A 24,385-nucleotide genomic window follows, 5' to 3' on the forward strand; every position below is an offset into this window, starting at 1 on the left:
ATTTGGACTTAGTGTTACTTCGAGGTAATGATTTTACTGGTCCGGCCCCCTTGATATCAAATTAGGCCGTTTGTGGCCCCCGGAGCAAAATGAGTTTGATACCCCTGATCTAATGCAATGTTTTTGGACTCTGGGAAAAGACTGGCAAACCTGGTGGAAAACCATGCAGACACAGGGAAAACATGCAACATCCACACAGATGAGACAAAGGTCAAAGACCTCCTTGCTGGAAAACCACAGCCCCAGTGTTCAAATAAAATTTGCAAAAAAGTTTTTGATCAGCGAGCTGCAGTTAAGGACCGTATTGTTTTCATACATGCAGAAACAACCATCGATGCAGGAATTCAAACTTCCTCCTGACTTCAACGTCCACGTCGCCGAAAGACCAGTAGAAACTAGACAGGTGCTCAAGCAGATTTCTTTACTTAAATCAAATGGTCTTTTACAAAAAAAAAAATGTCTAGACGACAATCTGGAAGGTGAACCTGTTTTTTTTTTTTTTTTTAAATGAGGAAAAACCCTAACCCACCTTCCCGCCTCGACATCTTTAAAATAGACTACATGACATTTACACTCCAGAGAGGCTTTCTGTGAAAATACAGAGGACATGTTTTACAAAACAAATGCATTAAACCAGAATATATCCCCAAATAACTCCCTTCCCTGTGTACAATAAGAATCTGACTACTGGACTGGTGACATGGCGTCCGCTACGAGGGAGGGAGGGGGCTGCAACTCTATAAATGTACAAATAAACATTGCGAGACAAGTTAGCTGAATGGCAGCCACTACATTGCGGCCTTGAAAGAAAGTGCAACGCACAGCTGTAAGTAGGGAAGGGAGGGTGGTCGTAGACAAGGCGCTTTAAAATTCTGAACCACAATGAGATTTTTTATCTCTTTGCTGTAGAAAAAATAGAAACGTACACAATCTCGGCCAAAAATTAGACCGCCGGCCCTGCCAGAGCTCGGCGTCCGCATCGCAAAAAAACTGGCGCCGAAGGAATGCAGCATGGTCGGCGGGTCTGAACTGAAATACAACTTGCAGTGAAAGATGTACTTTCTAGCGTGGAATGTTGGGCGGTGGGGGTGGGGTCAGTTTTTAACCTTTTTTTTTTTTTTTTGACGGCTAAAGACGGAGAGCCGTTGTTTCTTGCGGGAAGTAATCACGACCTCCCAGGCCTCATGGCCATAGCTGCCGTCATCATGACTCCGTCAACGCGTCACATTACGAAAGAGGATATTCACATATATTTAAATCATCATTCTTCAAAGCATTTGTAGGTTAAACTGGAATCAAAAATATTTCTAAAAAATTAATGTGCTTTTAAAATGTTTGCATCTTCTTAGGCCTTTTTTTTAGTATATTTATTTTTATAGTATATTTACAGAACAGTATATTTATTTTAAGATTTGGAACTTTTGATTGGGTTTCCATGAAAGGGCTAGATCATTAAAAAAAATAAAGTAAATAATTACTGATGCTGATGTATCAGGGGAGACATCAACGAAGGGCGACCCGGCAGTGAAGAACGTGGAGAATCAACAATATTTTGGGATATTTTGGTCTGATGGCAGACAAAAAAAGACATAAGAATAATAATAAACAGCTGTAGGTCCAAGAGCATTGGGTTCTTGGAGGGGGGGGTCTTTTTTTTTTACGTTATCCCGCCATTTACCATTGGAGAGGTACTGAACACCAATGTCTTGCGTTAAGGCTCATTAGCACAATGACTAATAAATAAAACATTGAACTCAAAAATAAATTAAGTGGAAAGGGATTGACTTAATGTGAAGAAGTTTTGAATTTCTAAATGACCCTTCTGTTTTTTCAGCTGAATATGGTTTTGTATTTGAGATGGGTTGGACTGTGCAAATCGTAGATTGGCCAAACTCAAAAACACCATATTGGACCACGAGGTTGCTCACAAGAACTCATGGTTGAAGAAGACCCGACGCCAAAGACCAATGGAAGGGGTCTCAAAAATGGACGCATTCGGTCGAGAACCATAACCGTAAAGGTTGGGATGGGGGACCCGGGTCATCCGCGGTAGCTGCTTCCTGGGAGCTTTGGCCCGAAGGTCATCCGTGCTGGTTGTGGTGGCAACCTGTGGTCGGAGACGGCAATCGTGTGGCTGTCTTGACTGACGAGCCTCACCAATGTTACGGGGTGGTCGCCCCTACTTTTAAACAGGGACTAGAGAACTTGCACCAACCGGAGAACTTGTCCTAACTGCGAGGGGAGGGGTCACACATATTAGTCGTCAACTCCGCTCGACTACGGATAACCAGTCAGTAAATGTCGGCAAAGAACTAGTCCTCCATAGATATTTCTAGTAACACTAAATATTGTATAAATGTATCTTCTGACTAAAAAACAACAACTGTCAATATCAAACAGATCGAACACTGTGTGATGTGGATGTTGTCCATCAGACAATACAAACAAAACTAACTTTTAACTTGCAAAATCTATTTTCTTACTACCTATTATTCATGTAAATAGAAAAACATCCCAGGTTGAACTGTCCGAACTGTAGACGTTTTGACTGAACTAGACTATTCTTGGGCACCGTCATTCTAGAGTTGAGTAACTCACAGATTGACTTTGACGTCCTGGATAAAGTATAACTTTAATTATGTGATAGCAGTGCAATTTAGTTTTCTGGTTTATGCCTGTAACACAGACGAGCCACATCGTCTGAAAACTATGGTGTTCATTCATTTTTGCTACGAGAAAAAATACACGTTAATTACTGTCTGTGCGACAGTGTTCATCGGGCTGTTGTAGGAAAAAAATAAATAAATTATCATACTTATTAATCTTACTAATATCATAAATTACACAGTCAAGATGTGCTGTAAGTGGAAAAAAAAACTCAAGAGTTCTAAGAGCAATTTAAGACAAAGCCGCAATACAAAAAAGTTGGATGTTATCTGAGATGATTGAGTGGCGAATGTGCAGGAGAGAAAGAGAAAATAGATTAAAAGTGGTAAATTGGGATTTAAAAAAAAAAAAAAGGAAAAAAAAACAACAACAAAACCTCAGATAAAATTCAAGAATCTCTATCTGTGGTGAAGCTACGTGGTTCCTTGACAAAAAAAAAAAATTAAATATCTTCTCTTTACAAATAGCAAAAAAAAAAAAAAAAAAATGTTGCTAGTGTAAAAAAAAAAACAAAAAACAAAGTACAGCTCCTCGGTTGCAGGATGACAGAGACTAACAAGGCAATGGCGTGATGAGCTGGTGTGTCTGAAGAGGTAAAAGCGCCTTTGGCGTGGCGATGGAGACGACCGCGCCTTTGCTGCTCATCCCTTTGTCCTTAGCAACCAGTCGAGACAAGAGATCACCGCTCGCCTTTACTTCAGAGCAGCTCAGGTTTTTTCTGAGATGCTACCTGCCGGTTGGAACTGGGAAATTCCTCCCTGTTGGACCCCAACCCCACGTGGAGCTAACTAAGAGCTGCTAGTTAGCTCAGCACAATATAAGTCGGTCGATGGTACTGGTAGCAAAACTCCAACGAAACATCAAGCGCGCTCTCCTACACACTCGCGTTCGTCATTCGGACCTGTTCTTTCACAGTGTTGGGATGTAAAGATTGTAAAAATCATGACGCCCTGTGAATTTCAGCTGCCATGAATTTTATGACACAAAGTCAAAAATTTTTGTGGATTTTTGCAGCCCAAACGTATCTAAATTAGCAAACTCACGATGCTTATCCTCACTAAAATGCTAACTACATCCTTAAATGCAAAATGCTAACATTTTCCAATGTTTCCTCCCTCAACCAATTACGATTTTCCTATAATTCGCTCTAAAATTCTATTACACAGTGAATAAATAAATTAATTTTGAACTCGGAAATGTGCTTTTGATCATTTTTTTGACAGCTGTCGATACCATAAATGACCAGTCATTGTGCTAAGCTAGCAAGCAGGATGTGGGTTGCTAGCACCCCTTGTGCCTTCAGTTAAAGCTCCTTTAACTAAAGGAAATAAGGAAATAACCTGACCACAGACTATGTTGTTACACCAAATGTGGTTGAGTCAGGTGATATTAATGCTATATATTGAGCTGTTCTGTCATATAACTCTTGTTAGGCAATAATGGCAACAGGAAAGGACAAACAACACGGATATTATTCTGTGAAATGAGGTAAACACTGGAGTGGCAGAGATCGATTCCAATATTGAACACTTCCTTTAAACCTACTGCTTCCTGGTATCCTCTTGTTGGCGTCCCGTGGTCGACGGCGTGCCGAAGCGTCGACCGGGTAGCTGAGCTCAATAAAAAAAAAAAAAAAAAAAAAAAGTACTGCAGTTTCTCAAATCACCGTTCTTAGAAAGCGACTTACCTATGAAGGTGACTGAGAAGAAGATGACGAAAAAAAAAAAAAAAAAAAAACAACAAAAAAAAGTAGAAAGCGTGTCCTGGAGGATCTGAAGCTACACAGTCAGAGGCTAGCTGCTAGCTGCTAAAGTAAGGTTCAGTGACACAGTCCGGGCTGTCAGTGCTGGTGCGGGTGAAGGAGGGGGGGGGAGGTGGCGGAAGCTGGAGTCACTCCATGATGGCCCTGTAAATCACCGGCTCGATATAATCCCCCCTGTAGCGCGAGTTGATCACCCTCTGCCTTTTGGACTCCTGGATGATTTCCTTCTCCTCGAAGATGCCGTCGAACCGCATGTCGGACGCTTTGGACTGTGCGGGGGAGGGAAACAGACGATGATGGACGGGGGAAGGGGGATGGTGGGATACGGCGTTTCACTCGCACTCACCAGTCTGGACTTGACTCTCTTGGGCAGCTCCTCGTCCAGTGTGTACACGTCGTCTCTCTTGGTTGTCAGCTGCGACCCGTCCTCGAACTCCACCTGCGGTCGGTAAGTACACGCACCGTGAGAGCCCAGCATCCGGAGGCGAGTGTCTGCGCGTATTCTCCTGTGACGCGGCATCGTAACCAAGGAACCGAGGAGGCCGGTGCCGGCGAGAAAAAGCCTGCTTGTTTGCCCGATCATCCTGGGGCTGTAATAACACTGCTTTTTAGGAACCTGCCAATTAAACGATCAACGGAAATGAATGGAAATGCATTGCAAAAAATTCCGGTTTCGCTTCTGTTGTCATGGTTTGACCCTACGCAGAATTGATTAAATGTACCGATTGTATTTAATTGCTCGGCATTTCCATAAAATGTGTTAACATGGGAAATAATTGTCACTTTTATGTAATTTACTAAGACGAGATATTTAAACGATAGCGTTAAATGGATGATTTATCCTCGCAAATCAATGGTGACCCTTAAAATGGGTCCAAATTATAGCTGTATCATGACCAACATACTACTGAACCCGGTGAAAACATGATTTCCAACGCAATTTGATCATTTTATGAGTGGGCTGTCGTACAAGTCCGAAGAGATAGCCTGGAAATGACTCCCACAAATCCAGCAACCGTAAAGATCATGTGTTTTAGCTGACTTTATAAACGATGCGATGCAAGGTATGAGTTGAGGTGTCGGTTCAGGTCATTGGGGCTGAACAACTCCTACCAGGTACATTTGGATGACGTGAGATGCCACGAACTTGGCCCCGTAGACCAGACCGTCTGTCCATCGCACCTGGACCACGTCCCCCTGGGGTGGGGGTCCCAGTTGGGCACAATCCCTGCTCTGTGAGACACAAGGGTAGAAGCGTCACTAAATCCAATCGCTGAAAGGCGACCGTTGTGAAACGTACAAAGATGATGATCAGTGTGACAAAGTGGTTTTATTACTAAAGAGCACACGGCTGATGTTGCGTTGTTAAATGTGTGTGATGGTGGCGGCGCCTTGTGGGGATAACACAAGGGCCAGAGCTTCAAAAAAACCACATATCGATCTTGCAGTGAGCCAATGAAAGCCTTCGATTCCGGCGGATATTATAAGTTCAGGACATGGTCTTTGCAACAAATATCTCCCGAAATGACCCCAACACCTAAGTGATGCATGTAACAGGGTTGCTAACATCCCAGATGCTAGCGTGAGTGCTAACTAGCATTATGTAGTTGACTTTCTCAGTGCTCTCGGGAGTCGGAAAGACTCTACACTTGGGAATTTGAATAAAAAATGCACTGGCTCATGAAATACTTGCATCGGATCAGGTGTTTCGGCACGCTCGCAAGCTGGAATGCAGCTCCAATTTGGCTAAACGTACCACGATGTCCTCAGGGAAGAGATTGTCACTGAATGACCCGTCGTCGAAGTTGACTTCATAGAAGGTCTCTTTGGAGAGCTGCACCACATCGCACTGGTAGTAGCGGCCGTTCTTGTGCTTGCAGATCACCTTCTGCCCAACGGTCAGCTCATGCATTGCTGCTTTGTTCCGCTGTCGAGACGAGAGACGGGTGAGGCAACTTTTGAGGCAACCGCTAACAGAGTCCGGATGTGATCAGGTCCCAGCACCGTGAGCTCGAGCTTACCTCGATTTGGGCAGGACCTTTGTGTCGACAGCAGGTGACGTGCACCACGAAGGGCCACTCGTCAGGCTGCATGAGGACGCCGGCGGCCTGAGCGCAGGTGGGGTGGTAGGCAGTGGGGCAACGGCCATGAGAGCACTGGACGCAGCAGCCTGAGGCCTTCTTCATCCTCTTCTTGCAGTAGTAGCATTTCTGTCACGGAGCAAAAAAAAAAAAAAAAAAAAAAAAAAGATCAAAAAGGCACACTGGTCCAAGCAGCAGAGATGATTTGAGAATAATAAAGTCCCACGAAAGGGCGAGGGACTTTAGAAAAACCCAAGTAATATGAGCTCTTTTTATGAGCCAACAGTTTGCCTTTCTTGTTCCCTAAATGCTTGCTGTCAAAATCAGCAGTAAAACTGTGGCGTTACAGCCCTTTTGGAGACAAAAGGACCTCTGATGAGTAAAATCCAATGAGCTCATCCCCTGAGTTCAGGAGGCCCAATTAGAAATATTTCCCTAGGGATGCATTAACACAAACAGGATAATCTCTCAGAGAGACAGCTCACCCTGTCCATACATATTTTGAGAAGTTTTAGAGCATGGCCCGCTCTAAGCAACTGGCTGGCTTAGGATTCCACGAGAACTGGTGATCGATAGCTGTTCTGGCTCACCAGTTTGAATCTCTGCAGAGGGATTCCGCTCAAATCCACGGGGCTTCGTTCGGTGATGTTGACAAAGCGGGCCTCCTGCACCGCCACCGCGCACAGCACGTGGACCCATCTGCGATGACAAAGACAGAGCGCTACAGTGAGTCGGGAAAAACAAGGAAGATTTATACAATCGCAATGAGCCTGGTGTGGTGGAGGCACTGGGACTGAGCAGAGGAAGTTCTGATAGTGATGAAATCACAAAGATGCGTGGAGAAAAACAACAGAAAAACCTACTTGTTGTTGTTTGCTTTCTGCAAGGCTCCACCCCTCAGAGAGCACAAACAGCAGTTCTGCATCACAACACAACATTAGTCAGAAGGTTTCTCAGAAACAGTCAAAACCAGCAGTACATCTGAGTGGAACTAGCAAAAGTTCAATACACTGACACTGGGGAGCGATGCTGCACACTGATTTAATATACCGTATTTTCCGCACTATAAGGCGCACCGCATTATAAGGCGCACCTTCAATTAATGGCCTATTTTTAACAAATATTCATGTATAAGGCGCACCGCATTATGAGGGGCATATAATAGAAGCTACAGTAGTGGCTGGGGTTGCGTTATGTATCCACTAAATGGAGCTGCGCTAAAGGGAATGTCAACAAAACAGTCAGAAGAGTCAGTCAAACTTTATTAATAGAATACAAACCAACGTTCAGACAACTCTGTTCACTCCCAAAAAAAAGTTGGTGCATTTACTATACGGTACCGTACGTACCGGTAGCTCTTACCGGTATTTGCACCGCCTTCGTTCAAACAATGTATTTACAACTCAATTGGTCACAGTTCAAAACGTTTCATAAAACGAAAGCACCAGAAAGGACCGCCTCTAAATTAACTGATGTTAAGTTTACATGCTAGCACTGTTGGCTTCATTGGAATAGTGACCGTGGTGACACTTCTACTTGCTGCTCTCTGTTCAACAACCTACTTTTCAAGTTTGTCCTTTAACTGTAGCCATCACGCTTTGTTCCCTTCGAAACTCTGTTTGGTTTTATTTACTTGGCGCAGGTCATCTTATTGCTTCCTGCACTTCCGCACCATTGGTTCGTTTATGTTGAATTCTCTCGCTGCAGCTCCATTCCCATGTTCTACTGCATGACTGATCACCTTGAGTTTAAACTCTGAGTCGTAAGCGTGTCTCTTGAAAGGTGCCATTTTGGGGTCTTAATATACACACAAGTGGTGTGGGACTGGAATTCCCCTTTACCGCTTTGACCGCTGCTACTGCGGCGACGCGTACACACACACACACACACACACAAAATGGAAATGAAAATGCAGGCTTTGCGCAGTCATATATCTCAGCATGCAGGGCGCACTACTTCTACTACAGGAGAAAATGGAGTCAGCAGCCGCTTCCCGTGGTTGCGAGACCTCTTGCAGCTCAATATTGATCCATATGTAAGGCGCACCGGATTATAAGGCGTACTGTCGGTTTTTGAGAAGATTAAAGGCTTTTAGGTGCGCCTTATAGTGCGGATAATAAGGTACCTTAATCGTAATGCAATCCCTGCTAATGTCTCTTTATTATGTGTGCTCTTATTATGAAATCCCTGATGTAGCCAATGCTATTTGAAAAACTTAGGACAGCATGACTGTTCATCTCTTGGTCATTATTTCAATGGAAACTCAACAATGTTATTGTCCTATATTACTGAAGGACCTGAACTGGAGACTTTTAAATTGGCAAATGTCTGACTTTTCACAGACAATAATCTGTATTAAAGTAATATGTTGACGAAACCTGGAATTTGAACCCAGGATTTTGAGCACTGAATATTCTTAACTTAAAGAGACTCACAAAATGGTATAAATGCGGTGATGACTTTAAGTTGCTAAATGAAAAAACTAGGCTCCTCGAGGCCGCCGTTGCCATAGCAATACTCTGCACGGAAAATTGCTGACCTCAGTCATGGCGTTAGCCTTGCAGCGTGCGCACTTCCACTCCTTGCTTACGCTGGAGGGGTTGACGCCATAACAACCTGCAGCGACAGTGAGTCAATGCACAAATTGTATTTTATGGGCATAGAAACTGGGCTACTGCAGGTCAAAGAAGGAGAGGAGGAAGGCGTGTTCGGAGGCAGAGAGAGAAAAGGCAAGAGTCTGGGACTGAGAGTAGGGACTTTTAATACTGGGACTATGACAGGAAAAGGTAGAGTTGGTTGATATGATGCAGAGAAGGAAAGTGGATATACTGTGTGTCCAGGAGACCAGGGGGAATGGTAGTAAGGCTAGAAGCTTAGGAGCAGGCTTTAAGTTGTTCTATCATGGTACTGACAAGACGAGAAATGGAGTCGGAGTTATCTTGAAGGAGGAGTTTGTTAGGAATGCTCTGGAGGTGAAAAGAATGTCAGATAGACTTATGAGTCCTCTGAAAAGAGAGTAATGTTGTATGGTTTTCAGGTAGTTGAGAAAGGCTCTGGGTTGTCTGGGAGAAAATGAAAATGAAAAGAAAATGAAAGAGAGGCAAGGGTAGAAGAGGTGACTATTGGGAGACCAGAGATTAGTAAAAGTGAATTGAGGAGGGCATTGAAGAGGATGAAGAGTGGAAAGGCAGTTGGTCCTGAAGATATACCTGTGGGGGTGTGACAGTGTCTAGGAGAAGCAGCGGTAGAATTTCTGACTACATTATTCAACAGAATCTTAAGAGAGTGACAAGATGCCTGAGGAAATGAGAGGAAGTGTGATGGTGCCCATTTTTAAGAATAAGAGGGATGTGCAGAATTGCAGTAACTATAGAGGGCTAAAGTTGATGAGCCATACAATGAAGTTATGGGAAAGAGTAGTGGAAACTAGACTGAGAGCAGAAGTCAGCATTTGTGAACAGCTGTATGGCTTAATGCCTAGAAAGTATACTACAGATGCAGTATTTGCTTTGAGATTGCTAATAGAGAAGTACAGAGAAGGCCAGAGGGAGCTGCATTGGGATTTTGTAGACCTAGAAAAAACATATGACAGGGTGCCATGAGAGGAACTCTGGTATTGTATGAGGAAATCTGGAGTGGCAGAGAAGTATGTTAGACTGGTGCAGGACATGTATGCTCGCTGTGAGACAGTGGTGAGGTGTGCTGTATGGGTAACAGAGAAGTTCCAGGTGGAGGTGGGACTCCATCAGGAATCAGCTCTGAGCCCCTTCTTGTTCGCAATGTGATTGACAGGCTGACAGATGAGGTTAGACAGGAATCTCCATAAACCATGATGTTTGCAGATGACATTGTGATCTGTAGTGAGAGCAGGGAACAGGTTAAAGAACATCTAGAGAGGTGAAGGTATGCGCTGGAAAGGAGAGGAATGAAGGTTAGTTGCAGCAAGACAGAATATATGTGTGTGAATAAGAGGAACCCGGGTGGAACAGTGAGGCTACAGGGAGTGGAGATCAAGAAGTTGGAGGATTTCAGGTACTTAGGGTCAACAGTCCAGAGCAACGGACAGTGTGGAAAAGAGGTGAAGAGACGGGTCCAAGCAGGTCGGAATGGGTGGAGAAAAGTATCAGGGGTACAATGTGATAGAAGAGTATCAGCTTGAATGACAGGAAAGGTGTACAAGACAGTAGTGAGACAAGCGATACTGTATGGACTAGAAACTGTTACAATGACCAAAAGACAGCAGGCAGAACTAGAGGTTGTAGAGATGAAGATGCTAAGGTTCTCTTTGGGAGTGACCAGGATGGATAGGATCAGGAATGAGTCTATCAGAGGAACAGCACATGTTCGATGTTTTGGAAAGAGGGTCAGAGAAGCCAGACTGAGATGGTTCTGTCATGTGCAGAGGAGGGATAGTGAATATATTGGTAGACAGATGCTGGAATTGGAGCTGCCAGGCAGGAGGTCTCGGGGAAGACCAAAGAGAAGATTTATGGATGTAGTGAGAGAGGATATGAAGTTAGTTGGTGTGAGAGAGGAGGATACAGAGAATAGGGTTAGATGGAGAAAGTTGATTCGCTGTGGCGACCCCTGAAGGGAAAGCCGAAAGGAGAAATAGAAGAAGAAGAAAAAAAGACTTACAAATGTATATCAGTTCATAAGTCCAGTGTGCACACTCAGACGGCATTTACGTTTCAGCCTTTATCTTACGATGATCACTATATTTATTGCTATGACTATTACTGGCAGTCTACACTCACTGGTGTGAACCCGGACGCTGCACTGGGAGCAGCTGATGAGGAGGCTGGTCCCGTCCTCCTCCAGGTGCGGCCTGGCCGATGGTTCCTTGCACTCCGAGTCTTCCTCTGTAGTGATGGTGAAGCACATCTCGGGGATCAGGGGCTTGGTGCGCATGCGTCCGCCGGCCGCCATGACGGGGCTGTCCGTACTGGCAGCACACTCGGTCTGAAAAGGACACACAAGCATGCAGACACTTTCGTTCGTGCGTTAATGTGTCACCCGCTTGTGGTGTGTGAGTGTGTGTGTGTGAATATACCTGCTGGTATGTGTGAAACAGCATGCATATGGAGCAGTATGGGGGCTTGGAGCCCACACGCTGGTTGTACTCTCTTTCCTTCTTCATGTTTGGGGGTCTGCTCTGCCACAGGTGAGCCAGGGGCTTGGCCCAGCTTTCCCCTTCCAGGCCCCCCTCCTCCACCGGGGACGCCTCCTCTGGGGCCTCTGAGACGCAGAGGCAAATGGGGGATGTGGGTGAATACGCAGCGGTGGACGGAACTCAGACGGACCAGTAAACAGCCTCTGATGCGACAGACCTTCGTCGCTCATGCCGTCCTTGATGAGCGGGTGGTGGCCCGGCAGCTTCCCCAAGTCGGTCTCTCGTTCTCGGACAACTATGGCCAGCTCCTCCGCCCCCTGCTGGACAGAGGCAAGTAGCGTTAACACCGGCTTCCAAGCTGTGTCCTAGTGAGGGGCAGGTCCATGAGCTGGACATACAAAATAGTACTTTGGATTATTTCCTTTTTCTTTGGATGGCAAACCAGGCGGGGTTAAACGAGGGCGCATCAACAAAACCTGTCCGAACCGCCGTCCCATCACTTTGGGTGGAACCAATACATTTATATAAAGAAGCCAAAGCAGATTCTTTCACACTTTCTTTCAAAATAAAACATTCTCCATCTTGAATGCAATACTTGTGCGAACCCTCCAGTCTAACAGAGTGAACTGTGTTACCGGGTCCTTTCTGAAAATATGGATTTGAAGGTAATTTGTGTGAACTTGAAATTTGTTTTCGTCCCCCTCTGTTTCTGCTGGCCCTTGAACTCCAGAGTCAGGAAAGGGTCAGTCGGTAGCCTCTCCAGATTCCAAGGACCCGGAATTTTATTAAAGCTCACAATACCTTTTTTTTTTTCATATTCGTGTCATACCCATGCATTTCGAGTGGCTCTCGAGCACTGGTGCATACCTACCAACAAATCAAAATCAGAATTTGGAAACAGATGAATCTCTGCAAAAAAAAAAACCAACACAATAATAATTGGAATAACGACAACATTCGCATTTGGGGGGTTGTGGGCTTATAAGTCACAGCAACGCTCTTCCATCCATCCGTGCATTTAGAAGATAATAAAACACTCGGTCCGTAAATGTTGTGTAGAGCGTATTTGAGGAGTATCCGCTTTTGCAGCTGCAGCGTCGCCATGGTGACAGAGATTATTACTTTTCCCTCCGGTAATGTTTGCTCTTTGCGTTTATTTCTCCCGCCAGGGAACATGAACACACGATCAAACTTCAGCTCCTGACTCCTCTGATGATACAAGTTTTGTGTCCTGGATGTCAGACACCCTAAAGGTACCACAGGGGTTAAAACCCCATACCTGCAGTGAGCGTACTGGAATGGATTGAAGTAAATAACCTTGAATGTTTTCTGTGTCATTGCTTACTGTTTTGATGTGTGTGCTGTCTTTGTCTGCCTCCGTGTCGCTCTTCTTCTCCTCCTTCGGCGGAACGTCCCCCTCGCCGTAGTCTCCCTTGGCATAGCTGTGGACGTGCAGGACGTCGGCGGGGCTGAGCGTCCTCTGGAATAGCCTCTGTGCGGGGCTGCAGCCGCTGGCCGGCTCCGGCTCCTCACCGCCGCCGCCGCCGCCGCCGCCGCCTGCCTGCACGGAGCACGGCGACGGTGTCTGCAGCTCGGTGGGCTCGGAGGGACAGTTGTCTGCCACGAACGCCCCGTTCTTCTCTTTCTTCGACGGGCTTCTCCTGTTTGATGTTTTCTTGCCGTTTGCTTTGGCCTGCGACTTGGACGGCGGCTTTGCCTCTTTCTTCCCTTCTGACTTGACCTTCACTGACGGGTCTGTGAAAAGAAAAAAAAAAAAAAAAATCAGCTGCAAGATTAAGACAATCCAGCCTCCTCACCGCGGGACATTTACCCGGCTTGGCAGGGGCTTCGGCAGGCGCCAGCTTGGCCTTCTTCGTTTCCACCTCCTTCGGCGTGAGCTCAGGCTTGATGTCCTCGGGCGCCTGGCTCTGACGCTTCGTCCCCGCCTGAGGCTTCAGGCTGATCACAGGGAGAGGTTAGCAAAATGCTGGTCTGGCAACATCACTTTTCTGATCTATGCCTTGTTTAAATAAAGCTAAAGAACAACCTTCAGATAAACAATCCTATTGTTATGATGGTTCTGAATTGCATCTAAATAGCCAGAAAACTGCTGCTTCCTGCTTGATGCCCAAGGAAAAGGTTAGTGAGTCTCACCTGATTTTCTCCTTGGAGGGGACAGCAGGGGTTTCGGCGACCGATTGAGGCTCTACCGAAGGTGGAGTGTCTTGTGGAAGCTCTCCCAGAAGCCCTGCTGGGACTTCTGCTGTCGAGTTTTCTAGGGCTTTTGCATTCATTGCTTCTTGACGCTCTGCAGGAACTTCTGCTTCAGGAGCTTTTGGATGATCTGCTGTAACTTCTTCTGCAGGCAGTTCTGGAACTTCTGCTTCAGGATCTTTTGAATGCTCTGCCGGAACTTCTGCTGCAGGCTCTTCTGGAACTTCTGCTTGAGGACCTTTTGGATGCTCTGCTGGGACATCTGCTATAGGCTCATCTGGAACTTGTGCCTCAGGACCTTTTGAAAGCACCGCTGCAACTTCTGCTGCAGGCTGTTCTGGAACTTCAGTTTCAGGATCTTTTGGATGCTCTGCTGGAAGCTCTGCAGCAGGCTGTTCTGGAACTTCTGCTGGAAGCACTTCTTGAACTTCTGCATTAGGATCTTTTGATTGCTCTTCTGGGACTTCCACACACCCTTCTGGATGCTCTCCTCGAACTTCTTCTGGTACGTCTGCTGGAAGCTCTCCTTGACCTTTTTTGGTAGGTTCTTCTGGACCCTCTGCTGAAGGCTCTTCTGGACATTCTGCTTCCTCTGCTTTTGGCTCCTCTGGATGCTCTGCTTGAATTTCAACTCTAGGCACTTCTGGACACTCTGCTTGATCTTCGACTCTAGGCTCTTCTGGACACTCTGCTTGATCTTCGACTCTAGGCTCTTCTGGACACTCTGCTTGATCTTCGACTCTAGGCTCCTCTGGACACTCTGCTTGAACTTCGACTCTGGGCTCCTCTGGACACTCTGCTTGAACTTCGACTCTGGGCTCCTCTGGACACTCTGCTTGAACTTCAACTTTAGGCTCATCTGGAGACTCTGCTTCATCTTCAGCTCTAGACTCCCTTAGACATTCTGCTTGAATTTCGGACCGAGGCTCTTTTGGACGCTCTGCTTGAATTTCGGATCGAGGATCTTCTGGTTGCTCAACTTGAACTTCTGCTGTAGGCTCTTCTGGATGCTGTTCTTGAACATCTGCTGTAGGCTCTTCTTGATGCTCTGCTTGAACATCAGCTGTAGGCTCTTCTTGACGCTCTGCTTGAACCTCTGCTGTAGGCTCCTCTGGATGCTCTGCTTGAACTTCTGCTGTAGTCTCTTCTGGATGCTGTTCTTGAACATCTGCTGTAGGCTCTTCTTGATGCTCTGCTTGAACTTCTGCTGTAGGCTTTTCTGGATGCTTGGCCGGAACCTTAGCGGTCTGCTTTTTTGGATGCTTGGCCAATGTTTTTGTAGGAGGCTCTTTGGGATGTTCTGCTGGAACCTCTGCTCGATGCTTGGCCGTAACTTTTTCCAGAGGCTCTTCCGGACACTCTGCCAGGGACTCGGCCTGCTCCTCCTTCAGGAACTGGGCGGCCTCGGGGGTGGGCTTGGAGTGGTCGATAGCGGCTGTGTCTTTTCCCGCCTTCCACTGCTTGTAACGCTCGGGCTGGTACTTACGCACGAACACATCCATGGAGATCTTCACCATGTCCTGACGACACGAACACTGAGGGGCAAATAAAAGATGAGCGGTCAAAGCTCGAAAGTATGCGCAGGCAAAAAGAACTTTGCTCTAGTAAAAGTTCGTGATATCTCTTTGCCGTCTTTAGCTGTGGGCTAAAAAGCGCAAGGGTGACGCTCTGCGCCTGAGAACGCCATCTCGATGCCGGCTACTAGGTCTCCCTGCAACTATTTATATCCCTCCTAACCGATACAAACAGGCGTTGACACTTCCTCTTTTGTTTCCGTCTGCTCGCTGTGTCAAGCGCGTCTCCTCCGGCACGTTGAGCAAACCCGTGCTCCGTGAGCTCTCCACTTAAAAAATTAGATCACAAGAGGGATGGCTGTGAAAGCCACGAAAAAACAGAGAAGTTATGTTTTAGTTTTATCCATCCATCCATCCATCTTCTTCCGCTTATCCTGCACTCAGGGTGGCGGGGGATGCTGGAGCTTATCCTAGCTGTAATTGGGGGAGAGGCGGGGTACACCTTGGACAGTCACAATCTCAGGGTCACATATATAGACAAACAACCATTCACTCACTCAATTATTTGGGGAAATTTTCCCAATATTTGGGGAAATTTTCCCAATTTTTGGGAAAACATGCAAACTTCACACAGAATGGTCCCCTGGTTGGAATCCAACCAGGATCTACGTGCTGTGAGGCCAAATCGCCAACCACTGCGCCACTTTTAGTTTGTACAGTATACCCTTGTTTTTTGCGGGGGTTACGTTCCAAAAAGAACCTGTGATAGGCAAAATCCGTGAAGTAGAAACCTTTAATTTTTTTTACAATTATTAGACAATTAAATAGACTATTATACATTGCTGCTGTCGTCCTTATGTTTTTTTCTTCCTTCTTTATGGAACGAACGGAAGATTCATTAATTCCGGAATGCCGACCTACAGCTGCATAGCTTTCACCTTCCCTTCGCATGTCCAGAAGTTTAACTTTATTTGCGATAGATAGCATCTTCCTCTGCCTTTTGGGCCCTGCCGCAGGTGCTTTTGTCGGTCCAGAGCGTTTGGTCAACATTATGGGTTTTAGAGAAACTCGAAATTGCAAGAGAATTCGCGCGTACGTAATGGAAATTTGGCAAGCTGTTTTACGTACGTGTACATATTAAACTGCAATGATATTGACACACAGGTAGAGAAGAAGCGGAGTTGCTTTTTAGCCAATCAGAATGAAGAAAACAATGCACGATGCAAATCCACGAAGTAGCGAAACCGTGAAAAGTAAACCGCGTTATAGCGAGGGATCACTGTATTGGGAAACAAAAGTCCAGTTTAGGTTCGAAAGCTGTTTTACACTTAGTGATTGCGCTAAAATGTGATAAAGATGCGTTCTGAGACGCATCTGTTAAAAGTCATGACTTTTACCCCAAATGCATACAGTATCGTACCTCAGTCCTTCCCCATGTCAATATAGGTTGTTTTTTTTTCTGAATAAATCACGGTAAAACCTTTTCCCAGCCATCCTGCCCACCAGAGTTGCTTGCTTGCCGTAGTCGATCCAGCGCTGGGTGGCAAAGTTGGTGGACTCGGCGCAGTTGAAGCCGTGGTTGAATCCGGCGTGGTAGCCGAACGGGAAAGTGACGATGAACTGGCCGGCCTCCTGGGTGACCTGAGAGACACAATGACAGCCCGTGAGAAAAAGGCTGCTTGGTCAGAAAGAAAACAAAAAAGTGCATGGCACTTGCCGCTCTAATGGGAACGCTCATTTCAAAATACGACAGTTTGGATTCTGAGAAGGAAAAGTCGAGTCTTCTTCTTTTTTGTTTTGGACTTTTATTCCCTTCACGATGCAATGAAAAAAAAAAATCAACATGTTTTTAAAAAAAATGCTACAAGGCTGAGAAAGGATAATGAAAAAAGTTTCTCTAATCCTTCTGGTGTTAAATGGACTGTGAGGTTATCAAAACCCTGGAAATGACAGCTATTGAAATGAAAAAAAAAAAGGCGTCTATGATTTCATTTTCTGCTTATGAAACCATGACTTCTGCTCATTTGTTTTCTTTTAACACCTGCAAAGAGAGGGAGAGACTTGGCGGTCTTGTGCCGTGTTTTACGGGTTTGAACGTGCTAGTGACATCTTGTGGTGAAACTGCAGTTTGCGGTGAGCCTCCATCACCCGTCATCTCAAGGAGTCAAAACCTTCTGGGGCGTCAACAGAAAACGTGCCATTTTTGGGGGGAAAGACCACGGCAATATTGCCCTGCGGCAGCTCAACGGATTCGTTACGCTGTTCTTCTTTAACATGGAGAATTCCAGTGGTTTTCGCTCCAAACATGAACTATCTGCTTTGAGTTTGGGTTTTGAGCAGTTACACCAGCTCTGGAACGCAAACAAGGCGGTGACTCTCCCGAGCCGATTCATCTTGATCACATGTACTAAAAAAAAAATATTATTTGCCGCTTTTTGCTCTGTGTGCTTTTAATGGTTTTGCCGGTGCTGCGACCGTCTTGGCCCTGGCTCTGAAATTGGTATGGCTCACCTGCCTGAATAAAGGTTGCATTACACAAACTATTAGGGGAGGTTTTGTTTCACAAAGAAAAATTACCTTCGGGTGAAGGAACTATAAACAGCAATTGCCTCTGATTTTTTTTTTTTACGGCCGTGTGTATGCGCGTGTATGTCTTGACTGAACGAAAGGTCACCTTCTCGAATGGAATGCCGTATTTCTTGAGGATGGAGGGCGATATCAGAGTCATCTTGTGGCGTAGGAAAGCTTCGCAGCTCTGAGCGTTGCCTGGAAAGAAGCCTGGGCAACACGCACACACACTCTTTAGCAATTTAGAAATTGGGAAGCATTACAATTATCATTCTCGAGTATATATGAGGAAAAAAAAAATTCATGTTCTTAATAGCATGGAAATCACGCATATGTAAATACCCAGAACATACCCTTGGCCAGTCGTTCCAGTCTCTTCCCATGCTCTGGAGGCACCGCGTACCTGAGGAGAAGGTGCGCAACAAGTTAACTCAACACGTAACAACATCCTGAAAAATGTTTATTTACACTTAACGGTAATGATTGATATTGCTTATAAACTGTTTGGAAACTGAGACAAACACAAACAAACAAAAAAAACAAGGGTTGGGAATTTTCAGGCAGTGGAAAACACAGGCAGTTGGAAATTTTGCCTTTTCAGGTCAGTGAAAAATTGCATCTGTTTAGAGACTGCTCCAGCCAAGGGGGAGAAACCGCACTAGAGACATTTTCAGAAAGTTAAACTACTACTTTTTGGTACTTTTTACACGCTGAGTGCACTAAAGGGGGGGTTTGACAAATGACTAATGGATTTTGATATAAAACCACCCTAATTTCTGTCACAAAGATGTTAGGTTGTCACAACATGGCCTTTGGTTGTGACTTAGCGCCCTGACGCCGTCAGATCTTGATCCTGTTTAGAAATCAAAATCCTGAAAACAAAGAAAACACCGTGAATGTAGAATTTGTCCCTGCCACATAACGAAGAGTGAAAGTGCCGCACCGATCGGGGCTGGGGTGAGTTGAACTCGAGCATGAGGACTGTAAACTGCTGACATGTTATTTCAAAATCCCACTATTATTACCTGGTATTGAATATTCGGGTAATATAAAACTGTATCACAAATGGCATTGGGCTATCACTACACTAAATACCTGCTCACTGACCTGTATGGGCAAATCTAATAAATAGCACATTTATCAAAACAGTCCAAGTCAGGTTGCATCATATAAAACCAAGCTTTAGATTCAGAATTAGCAGAAGATGTAATTTCAAGAACATCAGAGCATATAAGCAAATATCAAAGAATACAATAAACTTTTACAATAAAAGAATAGGATGTTGCCCAGCATGTACGTCTACCACATTTGTACATTTTTTAACCTTCAATCTTTTAATGCCATTCTGGAAGCTTTAAATTCACTTTGTACATCTGTTGTTTCTGAATGTACTGTGAGGCCGCTAATTTGCTTGCTGCTTATGCAAGAGGTGAGGTATGGAAAAAAGGACAGATAAAGGATTGTGATGATGAAGAGGCACAGATGAAGTACAGAAGCCATGGTTGCGGAAACCCTCAAAACCCTGAAAATCTTGATTATCCATTCAGATGTCTGCTGTCTCTCAAACTTGCTGGAGGTGAGCGGAAATTCTTTCCTAAAGCAAAAAAAAACCAAAAACTCAGTGGCGATGTGTCTTCAGAAACCAAAAAGTCAATTTACTGAAAATCGAAATACGGAGAGCCCTCAAGCAGGCAGGACTGAAAACAATTTTTATATTTTTCTGGCTCACAACAAAATCTTTACTCTGTAAACAAAAGAAGCTGAATGCAAGCTTTTTTTTTTTTGTTGACAGAAAGGCCATAAAAAGGTTTTGTAAAGGTGATTTTCAGTCAAAAAATAAATATTATCGAAATGTAAATGAAGAACGGCTGAAGCCAAGGTTCGGTGCTATTCGGTTTTCTGCTCTGTTTCAAGCTAGCAGTAGGAAACTTTAAATGCCCAGTTGTGCCGAATTACTAAAAAAAATGCTGAGGGCTGTGAGAGATATGTTTATATTTATTTAGTTGCATGACCTAGCATTTTGTGACGTGATGGTTAAATATTCAGGGACGCTCACAAGGGCGGCTGGACACATCATGAACCTTTCCCACCCCGACAAGAGGAGATAAACATGACACAACTGAATAGAGAAGTTGGAACTCTAAGCGAGAAGCTATTGAGCCCTAAAGCGAGTTTAATGTTGGCAAAAATGAAATGATGTTGTTTGCCTGAACCAAACCAGCTACTGGACAGGGAAGTGGTGTCAAAGAGGTGCCTTTGAACGTGAAGTGGGTTCTCTGTCTGCTCATGAGGGCGCTCACATTTGCGTTTGGCACATGCGCCACATGAATTTGGCGTACGTTGGCCAGCCGGATCCATTCGGAGCCTCGTGGTTCAGTGAGCAGGAACGTGTGGATATCCAGATCAAAAATACAGACTTTTGAGTTAACGGACTGAAATAAATGGCAGCGGCGAATGATCGGGACGGAGAGGCTGGAAATGATTTCGGATTATTGGAAGGCAAGCTACAGGCACAGTGGAGTCAAATGTAGAGAGCCTTGTGGACTTCTGGCAGGAACCACACCGCTGTGATTTCCCAGATAGAACGGTCTAAAGGCAACAATTTAAAACTCTCTCATTTCTTACCCAATCCAGGTTTGGTTTCAGTATCAGCTGCCAGACTGACAAATTCAAACAGAAAATTAAAACACCTTCATGATGCTGAAACCCTGGAGTGAACGGGAGGTCACTTGCTAACACGCTACATGACCGAGGTGTCAAACATATGATCAGGACATTGTGAACCGACAATAGCTGATCACGTAAGGTGAGTTGTGGTGTGTGTGTGTGTGTGTGTGTGTGTGTGTGTGTGTGTGTATGTACGTGTCCTGTACCAGGACTTGGGCTCGCCAAAGTGCAGGTAGTTGATGCTGTACAGATCCATGTCCTCTGTGTGCCAGGCGAAGGCGCTTTTCCACATCCCGAAATACAGGTACGGCGTGTTGACTCCTTTTATCTTGATCCCGCTCTCGCTCTCCACCGTGTCCAGGATGGTGTTGAGGCGGCCGATGTTCCACTCCGTCACGTCCTGGAAAGACGGAAAACCGAACCGTGTCAAGAATGAATACAAGGTGCAAACGAGATGGCGCCGGCTGCTGTGCACCCACCGCATCGTAGAGGGTCCCGCTGACATCAGCGCCATATAGCGGCGGGTTGAATGTCAAATTCTTCCAGAACTTCCTCTCCAGCTCCTCAAAATCCACATACCTGGGGTTACAGAACCTGCAGGCCAAATTTTTGCGGTCAATTTGATGAAAACTAGTCCAAAAACGAGAGCTGCTGTGGGATGTTTCTCAAAAACGTACTTGTCCATGTTGGAGGTTTTGCGGAACTCATGGACGTTCATCGGTTTCTTCTGGATGTTGTACTGGGTGAAGAGGCCCGACTGGCCCGTCACCACCTGCTGGATTGGAGCAGGAATCATCAGGTTGTCGATGTCATCGTAGGTCTTTCTGGGCCTCCAGCCTTTTGGAGGAATAACCTGGGTGACAAGAGCAGAAACATACAGTGAGGTTCTATGCAGCGTAACTGCAGGATGTAAAAAAAAAAAACAACTCCACTTTTCCAATTATAAATATCTCATAGTCTTTGCTTAGGGATGGCAAAATATCCCCCAGTTACACATGGCTAACAAAGAGTCCCCCTGATGATAATATGGAGAAGATGAATGCGGGGAGTTATTTCTGTGTAATTTTGTCAATAACTTCATGCTAGTTTTCCAGGTAAACCAAAAAACATCAAAAACTATAAAACAGTGCTTACTTTGGCCATGCCAGCTCTGTGAGCGCCTTGTGACTCCATGTAGGCAATGTACCGGCTGAAGTCCTTGAACTCCTCCTTAGAGGGGGTGAAGGTCATTATCCTGGAGCCCACGCTCTGGGCTGGAGTGTCCGTGGTCATCCTGGGGCAGTCTCGTTCACCGCCACGCTGTCTGGTGGGAAGTCACATACGGGTGAAATAAATTAGATCACCACTGAATGACCACTTGCTCAAGAGTCAAGAGATATTACATATCCTTCTACACTTGACAAAGAAAAAACATGTAAAAACACTCACATTTGACTGCTAGCTGATCAGTTTATTGCTGTCTGTCAAGTGACACCAGGGTAACATTAGGGAGATCCTTTGCTAAAGTTATTTAATTTAGAAAGGTGACTTAAAGGCATTAAAAATCAACTACCAAATCAAATAAAATGTTGCATTTTGAGCAGACAAGTAAAAATTTAATTTTACTGGTACTTTGCTATCATGTTTGGATACTTCCTGTAGGATTCAATAGAAACCTCCTCTTGTTTTAGACTTGATCGGTTCCTTTAAGACCCCTGGGATCAGCTGATAAACACATCATTGCTTGCCTGTTTTTCTGACTTTCTAGAGATAATAGGTTCATAGACGTCACAGGCGTGACGGCATTATAGATTAGGCAACCAGGACGCAAAGTAACTAAAATGGCCTTTAACCTTTAACAGTAAAATACAATAGACCTGAATCCAGCACTAATGAATTAAAAACACCCGATGAAACGTACAATAATTGACTGCATCACTACTTATTATACTTATACTATTTCACACTTATGTATACTAATTGTGTTTACACACATTAAAATTATTAAAGTTTTTTATGAAAGTAGCACTGTCACCTGCACTACAGCGTAGCTTCGGTTTGTGTCGTTTTGAGTTTGGGACCCAACTGAAACAAGGGTCTTGCAAGTACAGCTGTCCATGTACAACTCAATTACTAACAATATGGCTTCGCTGGGTAAATACTGCTAATAAGTTACAGTTGGTCTCATTATATACCAGAGGCTGCATAGCAAACAGGTATAATTTGCACACCATGGCCCTTGGGGATGGAAAAAGGTTGGCATCATGTGTTAAAAAGTCTGTTTTAAGTTTTTTATTTTTTCCAGAAAACCTAGTGGTAGATGTTGTGCAAACACTCGTTGTCACATGTAAATATCCGGTGATGGGATTTGGGAGCTTATTTTTATCGCAATGTTTTAGTTAAGCCATTTGAGATACAATTTCCCTGGTTGGTTCAGACTTCTTAAAATCCTGCCTGATTAGAAATCCCGTCTTTTAAATGTCGACTACAGCATCATGAAGTTTTCTCGATGGTTTCATTAATGTATGCAAGGCTCCTGGTTGAACGTATTATGTCAAAATAAACTTCGGCTAACGGAGTGACCATCGACCAAGTTTGAATACGCGAACAACACCGAAAGGGGAAGTTAGGGATTGGATTTCAGGTCTTCTACTCCAGGTTGGCTCCCGCTACTTTTCGTTATCATTCTCTCTTGAACACAATTTTTTCCAAAGTATCTAACACAGATGCTACATTGTTGCTTTGTACCAAGTTCCCACGGGCTACTATGCTAGCGTTACTTCTGAAAACGCATCCGCCCATTCTTGACTGTGATTGGTTGTATTCACCATTGCCTCTCATCCTCGGGCTGTGATTGGCCGGACGACACATCCACTAAAAAACGCCGCCCAATGGCACCGTTACTCCGCCACCAAATATTTGGCTATTCCGCTAGCTAACGTGCTACCCCAAACACAGCTTGTAAAGCGCCCATGGAATTTCAACGATGATCGAAAAAATAAAAACACTACCATGGAGATAGGAATACAGTGAAAAATATAAATAGTTATGGACAGGGCGGTAAGCGCTGTCAAAGCAGAGGGGAGTAAAGAGAAGCGGAGATGCCGCTGAGAGTAGCGAACTCATCTGACAGATGCCCACTCTCTGCTAGCAAACTAGCAAACATGGCTTGTTGCTCACCGTCAGCTTCTTGAGCACAAACTTAAAGTTAGTCACACCTAAACACACGTGAACAACAACTAAAGTGTAAAACACTCACTTACACAAGACGAAACGCAGGCGAGATGTTTTGTTACATAAAACACGGGTAGTAGAGTAGAAATACAGACATCAGTCCGGGTATAAAAGACAGTCCTCCATTATTCCGGTGACGCATGCCCAGTGTGTATTTGTTTACATGGAGCTCAGCTTCTGTATCATCTCAGCCAATCAGAGCGCAGTATTTTCTTAACCAATCCTCTGTGGCCTTTTAGTGCAAAGAGTTCAGCTGATTCTGATGCCAACCTGTGGAGGAGCCATCATGAGAGTACAAAACAAACAAACAATACTTGAAAAAACTACCTTTTAAAAATAACACGATTACCTTCAATGTCTACCAAGTTATCTGGTGGACTTAGTCTCAATTGATGTCTAGATTAAACATGCACAGAATTTATAACAATTTAATAATTTATTAATATCGTCTCAAAAGCAATGCAACAATCCAGAGGAAAATAAAATTAATATAAATACATTTTTAACATAAATTCATGTTCACTGGGACAAATGCAAAGCGTCTATTCAATGCTGTACTTGGCTTATGTTTGCTCATTGTTTTCAT

At 44.7% G+C, this 24,385-nt stretch overlaps 1 protein-coding gene across 7 annotated transcripts; it reads right to left on the minus strand.

The window, feature by feature from the left end:
* Positions 1–404: 404 nt before the first annotated feature.
* On the minus strand, positions 405–23,967 carry kdm4aa (lysine (K)-specific demethylase 4A, genome duplicate a). Of its 7 annotated transcripts, none has more exons than XM_086146160.1 (22): positions 23,829–23,967; positions 21,721–21,885; positions 21,264–21,439; positions 21,066–21,180; positions 20,793–20,986; positions 18,273–18,322; positions 18,026–18,129; positions 16,855–16,992; positions 13,778–15,372; positions 13,455–13,582; positions 12,969–13,378; positions 11,841–11,943; positions 11,564–11,748; positions 11,268–11,472; positions 9,050–9,126; positions 7,374–7,429; positions 7,101–7,209; positions 6,451–6,639; positions 6,186–6,356; positions 5,543–5,662; positions 4,776–4,868; positions 405–4,698 (listed from the first exon to the last, which is right to left on the minus strand). In XM_086146160.1, exons 2-22 carry the CDS (start codon positions 21,856–21,858, stop codon positions 4,558–4,560), a joined length of 4,497 nt encoding a protein of 1,498 aa, XP_086002286.1. In that variant the 5' UTR covers positions 21,859–21,885; positions 23,829–23,967; the 3' UTR covers positions 405–4,557. The 7 variants fall into 7 exon arrangements, 6 of the variants coding, with proteins under 6 accessions (XP_086002286.1, XP_086002292.1, XP_086002270.1 ...); XM_086146166.1 differs by having other exon boundaries at positions 11,841–11,940; positions 21,721–21,889; XM_086146144.1 differs by having other exon boundaries at positions 21,721–21,889.
* Positions 23,968–24,385: the final 418 nt, after the last annotated feature.

Source organism: Fistularia commersonii, chromosome 1 (genome assembly GCF_037954325.1).
Source record: "Fistularia commersonii isolate RoL2024-O1a breed Wild chromosome 1, RoL_Fcom_v1.0, whole genome shotgun sequence".
Taxonomy (NCBI): domain Eukaryota; kingdom Metazoa; phylum Chordata; class Actinopteri; order Syngnathiformes; family Fistulariidae; genus Fistularia; species Fistularia commersonii.